The 9,739-nt window shown below is 46.4% G+C and overlaps 1 protein-coding gene across 1 annotated transcript in view; it reads right to left on the minus strand.

Annotated features, from left to right (window-relative positions):
• Positions 1–5,928: 5,928 nt before the first annotated feature.
• Positions 5,929–9,739, minus strand: part of DAW1 (dynein assembly factor with WDR repeat domains 1) — a gene marked incomplete at its 5' end in the record, with an annotated part of 8,874 nt that continues 5,063 nt past the window's right edge. Inside the window, 4 exons of the mRNA XM_010133289.1 lie at positions 5,929–5,963; positions 6,597–6,759; positions 8,164–8,240; positions 9,310–9,424. Of these exons, the coding sequence (XP_010131591.1) occupies positions 5,929–5,963; positions 6,597–6,759; positions 8,164–8,240; positions 9,310–9,424 (390 nt within the window). The remainder of the gene's footprint in view (positions 5,964–6,596; positions 6,760–8,163; positions 8,241–9,309; positions 9,425–9,739) is intronic.

Below are 9,739 nucleotides of genomic sequence, written 5' to 3' on the forward strand. Positions count from 1 at the left end.
CTGTTTCGTTCCCGTTTAAATAAGCAGTGGTTCATGTAACGCTCAGATTCCCAGACATCGCTGAACAAAATGAGCAAAGACCTTCAACCTCCACAGAAACCGCCTGCGCCCATTGCGGGGCTGCACGGGGAGCAGGGCGATCCAAGGTGTATCGTGTCTGTCCGTGTCACGAGGCACTCGTGGCGTGTTGTGCTGTAGGATGTACTGCACGGAGGCGGGGGGTACTTTTAGCCTTCCGAGTTAATGGACTGCACAGCAAAGGCTTGATTGAGTACCTGGAATGTTCCTTTTTCATCACCAAGTAAATCAAGCAGCTCAAGTGAGACAGTACACCAACACTCAGTTGTAGAACACCAGTATTTGTACAGTTTCACTGTTAGAACAGGGTTTGCTCCAGGATGCCTGGAGACACTCATGTCCCTAAATCAGTAATTTTTTTTTTTTTAAACCCCCATAGTCTGCTCGGGAGTAAGAACTTTGGAGCACTTAGACTGTCGTGGTTAGACAACACCGTGTAAGGCTGCTGAAAACACACTGTAGTTCCTTTCCACGTGATTATTTCTCTCCTGTAGCTGCTCCTGATTCCCGCCCTCGAGTTCTCAAGTGAGTTAAGTCCAGGCTCCCGGTTAGGACCCTCACAAAGCTCCTTCCTTTTCCTCTGGAGATGGCACAGGTCAGTGTTGCTACCGCTGGCACATCCTGGACCACAGCTCCGTGAGTCCCTCACCTCCGTGCCTCAGTGCCCCTACCCGGTGAGGGTACCAGTCGTTACATGAAGTGCTTCTGTCAAAAGCACTCTCTAACCTGCTATGTGTGGGTTAAAGGCAGTGAACAATTCCTGTTTTAATTTTAGTCAAATGAGTTGTTAATAACATGAAGAAATGCATATCTGAAAAGAGTGTCATCTCCTAAAAATCTTAATTTTCATGACTTACAGGAAAGCAAAGTGATTGGATAGAGGTATGTGGCCCACCTGTGGTGGTTCTTGCCCCGGTAACATCTATCTAATGGTTTGGTAAGACATGCTGGGGAATGGCCCTGCTGAGGGGATCTGTCACCCAGTGTCACCCCCTAACGATACCTTCTCTCGACACTGCCAAAGAGATTGGTTTTGATTTTAAAGCGAAATCTGCCATTTGTTTCTCTGGAAATATTTATCTCTCGCCCCTCTCTCCCCACACGGTGTAGTAGAAAACCTGCCTGCTTTTCCCAATGAAGTATTTAAGAGAGGTTTTATTTTCCGTATAACAGTATATGTTTCTGTAATATTTCTTGGGGGAAAAAGAAAAAAAAAAGACAAACGCTATCCTTTTGCACTAAATATTTTTGGAAATGTTAAAGTAGTTTTAAATAATTTGTGAAAAAAGAGCCATATCCTCAATTTTGTCTCTCAAACCACTCCTCGAATTGCATGGCTGCAGCACTCACGTGTTACGAAATACAGACGGCGAGCGGATCCAAACCCACCGTGGAACACAAAAGCAGAGGAGTGACTGCACTTGCCCTGCAGCATATGCCCGGCAGCGGAGGCCGCTCTCCTGCCGCGGTGCAGGTCAGCTTGTGGCATCCACCGAACACCTGCACGGCCCCTGGGTCTGCCCCGGAGAGCTGCTGAGCACCCCAGCGCCCGCCAGCGCGAGCGGCACAGGGCGCTCAGCGCTCCTGCGGCTGGAAGGTCATGAAAAGCACCGGGTATTAGAGACTGAAAGTGCTTTGTCCAAGTTAATAAATGGGAAAGTGTGTTTATTTTTAAACCAAATCCAGCTAGCCGTCAGTATACTATTTTTTGCTGTGACAGAATCAATGTTTACTTATCCTACAAAGCACAAATACCATGACAGAGTTGTAACGGTGTGATGCAGTTTCTCTGTACAGTAGTTCTTCATGTGGCAATTTATTCAGAAATAAATTTACGTTAAAATGTGCGTCCTCGTCGCCTTCCTAAAAAGTTCATGAATGTGCTTGCAGGTTTTTTGACCTATTAAAGGAAATTTCCTTGCTACCCCCGTTGCTTCTCAGAGCTCTGCTTCTGAATGGAAAAGCTGACCCCTGGCCCCGGCCAAAGCAGATCAGAGCAAGCCCCGGGTCTCTCCCCAGTACCACGGCTGTGGCCTGACTCCAGTCCCACAGTTCCTCCAGCTGACACAAGGCTGATTTCATCAGTCAGTACCACAGTAAGAGAGAGACATGACATGTTCACTGCCAAGAGCAAGCCCTGGCACACCAAACCCCCACCAGTGCTCACCAGCTGCTCCCACAGCAGCACCCGCGCAGGAGGGCAGGGGTGGGGAGGCGGAGGAACAGGGGTGTCTTCTGCTCGTTTCAGTTTGCACAGCTATGTCCTGCCCTGCTGCCGAGCAGAAGAGGAACCCAGTGTTTAGCTGGGGAAATCAGAACAGGACTGTCCACCGTTAAAAAGGGCTGAGTAAAGTCCACGTTAAATACGCAGAAATGAGAACGTCATACTACACCGAGTTTTAGGTAAAAGCCTCCCTAGTTGACTCTACCACCCACCCAGCGATAAGCAGAATTTGGCCTACAGATACGTTAACGCAGACACGACTTATCTCAAATACCTAAGTATTTAAAAATAGCATTTTTAGTTTGGTTTTCTTTAGGGTGCTTTTAATGTTGGGATCATTAGAAGATTAAAAGCTGTAATCTCCCTCAATTTTGTCATAACACTGAAGATTTTCAGAGTGTCTTCAAGTAAATTAAGCAGTTTATTGAAATCTGTGATAAAAAGTCACCTGTGTGCAGTTACCCTATGAAACTCAGCAGTTTCCTTTCCGGAGAGACCAGTTTTACTGTTCCTCCTGCCTGGTTTCACACAGAGCTGCGTGACAGACAAGCACAGGAATGGCACCACGAACCCTGCTCTCTGACTGCCAAACCGTGGGGGAAAACCCCACCTCTCTACTGAAATAAAGAGCCCACACGAGCTACGACGAAGCTCAGCTGAGAGGAAGCACGTCCATACCAGCTTGTTTAAGAACCGTGGTCCAAGTCAGAGCAAACTCACAGTGCCCCATTCCTCAAGGCCACTCTAAGCCAGTCATCGCGGGGGACAGGCCCCGCGGCAGCACCCTGCGGCTGTACAGCGCTTAGTGCGACAGAGGCTGAAACCAAGCAGCTGGACTACCAGCTCATTCAAACAACTGGCAGAGAAGGCAGGTCTGGCTGAGGGATGCCATGCCCTCCTCCTCCCAGCCTCAGCTGAAAACAGGACAGTACCTGCAGCCAAGCGGGAGGTATTTCATATCCTTTCACTAACTACCCAGGAAACTCAGGTGATCACACAGAAGGAGCCAAAAAAGAACTTCTTGCCAAATGCAAGTGTTGAAACATGAGTGGTATGAGCACTATTCTCCTCCCCCATTCAGGAGAGTATTTGAGTCTCAAGAGGCACAAGAAGCAAACATCAAGTGCCCAAGCGCACATCGTGTGATTACAGAGAAATCCTCGTCCTTGTCTCGAAAAATTCACATCCTGTCCTGGGGAAGTGACAGAACTCAGGCTAAGGGCTTCCTTCCCAGGGAGTCAAACTTGTCTGTGCACAGAGGGACGTACTGGGAGGACTCAGAGGTCCACAGGGCAGAAACAAGAGACAGCACACAGATACGCGCTATCATGATGGCAGGGGCTGAAGCGGAGTTAGAGAAAGGGATTGCGCTGCAACCCGAGACAAAGGGTGGTTTCAGGACGATACATCTATACGGCGTGCCCCTAACACGTATCTCAGTCATTTATCAAGCAGACATAGCTGTGCAGGAGCCCAACATCAAAGCGTTCGTGTGATGGTACCTGGAGCATGACTGAGGCTCTCACGAGGTGCCAGGCCAGCACACCTTGTATCACACCAGATGGGGAAGTACCTCACCTTTGAGCAGGAAAGCTGGGTAACGGAGCCTGGAAAGCAGTTCAACTCACCCAGCGAGTCTGGCAGAGCCAGGAGCCGAGCCCAGATGGTCTCCCTGACCAGTGCTCAGTCCATGAAACCTCCGCTCACAACTGCACATAAAAACAGGACACAAACTCACAGCCAAAAGCTACCTCAGATGCCTGATTCACTGAATCATTAGCACAGTATGAAGCGAAAGGCAGCAGAAAGTAACGCAACCCAAAAGACAAAGCAAAAAAAAAAAAAAATCTACTTCCTAACTGCATTCCAAAGAATTTTTTTACTTTGTGATGGTAACACAGCAAGACAAATTTCAGTTTAAACACGCAGCAGCGTTTGTACACATTTCATTACACATGGTTTCCTCCAGTTTTGCCAGCTGTAAATCCCCCGTGCCACACCAGTACGTACAGGTACAGGCTAACGTAGGGACACTGGGTGATCCCAAGGTAACTCCAAACTGCACTGCCCTTCCTGCCCCTCTCAATTTCCGATACCAAGACACACTTTTGGTATCGCACATTTTTGCTCAAGATGGCAGGAAACACCACAAGCGTACACTAACAGTAACATCACCCACTTTACTGATGGGCAAGGCTTCATTCTAGGTGACCTGCAGCACACTGCTTGGCTCTCCTGTAACACCACGCTACCGCAGACAACCAGGACAGAGAGAGCCAGGACACATCAGCATCAGTAACCTCCTACTACATGCAACAACACTGAGTCAAGTCCACAACCAGCTGGAGCTCTAGAACACAAACAAAACACCTTTGCGTTCCTTCTCAGCTGCACACATCCACTCTTCCTTTTTAACCCCTCACTCAACACATGTACGCGGTTCAGTCCTACCTTTTTGCCTCTTCATCCTCCTTCTAAGGGTGCTGGAAGAGACTCATCAGCTCTGCTCCTTCACTGCTCCCCTGTGAGGAGCCACTGCAGCGTCAGCTGCTCTGCTGGGAAGTGGGTGAGCTCTGCACAGGTGAAACCCGCTGGCAATGACTGGCCAAGGGCAAGCCCGGCCCCAGCTCCCATTTTAACCCTATGGTTAATAACTCAGAGGTGTTCCTCACCCACTTCTCAATTTACATCGTGATCCTCAGCTCCCAGCTTTGGTGCGTGGAGCTTCTTCATGCTGGCCATAGTCTTTGGGGCAGGATTCAGAGCTGGAGTCACTACCCACACTGGGTTTTATTAACCTCAGGTGAAAATGGTAGAGTGAGGACTGAGCAGAAAGGAACAGAAAAATGGAGAGATGTAGTGAAAGGGGTGAGTGGGCGATAACTGCGGCGTGCACGCAATAGTGTGCAAATGGTTGCTGCCTTTCTCCAGAAACACAAAGTAGCAAAACTGGCATTTTAACTTAATTCTTTATTACACGACAAAAAAAATTTATACACGTGTACTCAGATCTAGTGCATAACAACACCCCTTTCACACCTGAGAGTACTACTGGGCTGTATGTTTTTTTTATTGAAAGGGTTACGAGTTAAAAAAGACGCACAAAGAAACAGAGGCATCCTGCTGGATTCACTCACACTAATCGTGATTCCTCTCAGGTGACTGAAGTGACAGAGACAGACTCTTCTCACTGGTACCCAGCGAAGAGGCAACATGCACAAGTTGAAATACAAGAAAATATTCCATTCAAACACAAGGAAAAAACCCACAACTTCTTCTACTTAGTGATCAAACACTACGCAGATTGCTGAGAGACCGGTGGAGTCTGTCGTTGGAGATACTCGAACCCCCGTCAGTCCCAGGCCGCCCGTTTGGCTGACAGCACTTCTAGGAGGGGGGTTCTACCACAAACTCCAGAGGTCCCTTCCAGCGCCTACTGTTCCGTGATTCCATATCTCCAGACATCAGCAAAGTCGCACCCATCCACATCGAGGGAAATTTTCTACCTCACCAAAGCTGAAGGCGAACAAAGAGGGTAAAGGCGGACAGATCTAAAAGACCGAGTTTATTGACTAGAGCACTCACAAGGTGGGCACACACCAGACCAGATCTCACGCTCTCTTCAGTCAGCGCCATATTCTGCAGGTGTTGTCCTTGCTTCCTGGTAATAAACACACATCGCCAAGAAATCGTTTAGCCGTGGCACACAATTCATCCGATTTTGTTAGACCTACATCAACCGTCTACCCAGAATGCTAAGGAGCCAGAGGGAGGTTCTTCCATCCACAACCAGCAAGAGGCAGCAGGACCTTCAGCAACATTTTCAGCTGGGATCATCCTGCACCCCACATTGTGCTAGTTCAGTCAAAGGATCGAAGCAATCATACGTACTCTGTTCACGTTTTTTCCCACTCCCACAACTTTTTGTCCGAAAATAACGAAACCTGACCGGAGTTCAGTGCCAAATACACAGAGGTGTGCTCCTGCTTGAAAAGTTTTGCCATTTGCTCACCCGGCCCTCCCTCGCTGCAATGCGCCGAGAAAGTGGCTTAGTCACTGCTCTGGTGCCAGTGCCTGCCCAGAGAGATGGGGCTGTGCCCCAGCCTTCGAGCACACCTCTTCGTGGCCATATGTGCTTGAGCCTCAGTTCAAAAGGGAGCTGCTAGCTTTTCTGGACTGTATTTTAAGTGACTGCTGGAATCTGCAGTTGAGATACGGCCCCGTGAAACTTTTCAAGCTCTTTTTTTTTTTTTACTATAACAAGACTTCGAATGTTTCTCAATGCGTTTGTTACCTGTAATGATTATATCGCCTTTGTAATTGAAAGCGCAGGAGAATATCTCGTCAGTATGACCCTCTAACACCTGAAGGCAGTGTCCAGTAGCAGCATCCCACAGTCGGGCTGTTTTATCAGAGCTGGCTGTTAGGATACGATTGCCTTTTGGGTTGAAACACACCTTTAAAACAAATATGGAGAAGACTTACCCGCCGTAGCCAGAGAATATGCCTAGAACATGAAGCATTTCTAGCCATTAAAAGATGAAAACAGAAACCAGCAACTCGTTCATTCAGCTTGTCAGCTAAAATTAAGAATATTATTCCACTAGAGTCACTCTGGCAAACTCCTGCAGCTGAAAACTGTGTGCGTGTACAAAGGCCTGGATGCAATGACCTTGCTATAGGATCAAGACTTCAGAGCATTATCCCCAAAATCACAAATGCTCTACAAATGTAACAACTTTAAATGTTAGCATTATTCCTATGCTAATTTATGCGTATTTTATATATATTTGGTAGAGTTACACATTAAATACCAAAAATCCACGGAGAGCAGCTCATTTGGTAGTACATCTTCCTGCTTGTTAAGTGTTCATCACCAAAATTGTCTGCCTTTCCAGATAATCAGATGTATTTTTATAGCACTAACTGGACAATACCAAGTTTATTATATAGCACAAAATTGTTTAATCACTGAGGGCAAAACGTTTGTTCCCGAGAAAACTGATTTCCATGTCATCACCCTCCCAGGCGACAGCTGCTCCACAGCACATCTGCGGAAACGAGCTTTCAACAGGCTCATGAATGAGCAGAATCTCACCTCCAGCAAAGACACCATGCCAGCACCAAGGGCCCCGATGTGTCAGTGTGGGGGCAGGCTGCACTTCCCGGCGCATCTTCACTGAGCATGGAGTATCGCAGTGAGTGTGCTAAGTGAGGAAAGCCTAGCCCTTCTGAACTTGATACTCCCTCAGTGGAGACAGCAGAATAGCCAAAGCAACACAATCAAAATGTGTGGCTTATGTTCACAAAGAACCATCCTGTTTTCAAAATACTGATTTCTCAATCACCAAATTCTTCAAACAAAAGCAGCAGGGACTGGGCAGAGTAGCCTGGAAGCTAGTGAAAACTATCCGTTTGAAGGAGTATGGACAAGTTGTGGAGACCCACCCCATATAGTGTTTCAGAAAAAGGAAAACGAATCATCTTGATGTTAAGAAAGCCAGGTATCCACCCTGAGAGGGGTGGCCTTCTTCATTGGCTTGCTGACTGCCACAGGGCTAAGCAATGGAACCACAAACAACACCGCATCAGGGAGAAGGCTCTTGGAGCCTGTCAGAGTAGTATGCTCAGTATTGTCCTAGTTCAGAAGTGGGGAGTTAGAAACAATCACTGACTGATAGCTTGTGGTGGAACAGAATGTTCTTTTAGTGAGGATAACTTCCTAGCCTGACCTCTCAGACACAACTATTAATGATTTTACCACCACATTCTTTAATGGGTTTCCTGTGTCAGGGAATAGCTGGTGGATTGGGTGTCACATGTAATTAGTTAAGAAAAGGTGCAAACCGCAAAGAACTTACCTTTGAAATCTCACCCCCATGCCCTTCCAGCTTTGCAATGCACTTCTTTGTTTCCGTGCTATAGACTCTTGCAGATCCTGCGGTGGTAGAAGAGGAGCCATTGGTGACTGTCATGCTTGAGCCCATGTCTCAGTAGGAACAGTCCAATACAGTGGGAAGGACCTCATCCTCAGGTTTGAGTTCCAAAGGAACAGAAGACAATCTTAACAGAGTTTCCCCCAAGGATAACATATGTCAAAAAGGGTCTGTTAGCTGCTTGGAAAAGGTTGAATTCTGAATGGTTTCTGCTGGCAAACTTGCAAAATGTGAATACAAACGTCCACGTAGAACATAGACTCCTGAAGCCTAGAATTTCAGAATGCGTGGACAATATAGTCAGAAAGCTTTCATTACAATTCAGATATTCATTCTAAAATTAGCTATTAATCGTATTTAATAAGCTATTGATTACACTTCAGGAAACTTTTCACATCGTCTTACTTATGCAGCACAGCGAATCCGATCCAGCCAGGGTCCCCCACCCAGCCTGCTTTCCTGTTTCTGAAGTGCAAATCCAAACACTCACACGTGTAACAATCATACGGTACTGTCATTACGCGCTAGACAGAACACTGTGCGGAGAAGACAGGAAACTACCTCTTGCGAGTCCTAAAAATAACAAGCATGCAAAACTGCTGCATGCCAATCACGAACCACAACTGCTTCTCTCACTGCCTCTTCACTGGGTATTCTCTCTCTGGGTGTGGAAAGCCTAGTAGCAAACCTGCCATTAAAATTCCAACTACTTTTTCATGTAATCTTAGATTTGAGCCACCCAAATCAAACATCACTCAAAAGCTACTTACCTAAACATTTAAAAGACATTTCCGACAGAAGTGAAACATTCCCCTGCCAGTCTGAAGTTAAAGGGGAAAGGCATGTTGAGTTGATTAAAGCGTGGAAAATGAGGAAATGTTCACTGGGGAAAACTTCTTGAGTTTAATGCCAAACTGTCTAGGTAACACAACAGACAGCGCTTGATCTATAGTTTCAAGTCATGATACTCCTCTTTCATCAAGCTACACTCAGAGCAAAACCAAAGGGAAAGGCCAAAGGTATTTTCTGCTACCCTTGTGATTCTTGCAGCAGTCCCACGACTTCACTTACCGTCAGCAGAGGCAGTTACAACACGCTGGCCGGCAAAATCAAAGCAGACATCCAGTACTTCATCACTGTGACCTCTTAATGTGGCTACATGTGTCCCAGTCATAGCGTTCCACAGCTGCAGTAAATAAGGGTCATTTTATTGCTTATTTTGACTAATCTACTTGATCGATATCTAGCTGATCCATACAGCAACAGGTATAAGCCCTTTCTGATGTCTGACGATATATTAACATGAAACCTGCATAATAATCAATAATCACGGTTTAGTCAGCTTAATGAAGGCTGATGTATTTTTTTATTTCAGTGTATTGATTAAACAAGTCTTAAAATATCTATTGTTATTTAACTGAACTTTACCAAAACGAATAAGCTGGTAGGCTTTGCATGAATTCTTTACTGAATTACATGTAGTAGTTTAAAATAACGCTCT

This window comes from Buceros rhinoceros, unplaced genomic scaffold, assembly GCF_000710305.1.
Source record: "Buceros rhinoceros silvestris isolate BGI_N320 unplaced genomic scaffold, ASM71030v1 scaffold9513, whole genome shotgun sequence".
Classification (NCBI taxonomy): Eukaryota; Metazoa; Chordata; class Aves; order Bucerotiformes; family Bucerotidae; genus Buceros; species Buceros rhinoceros.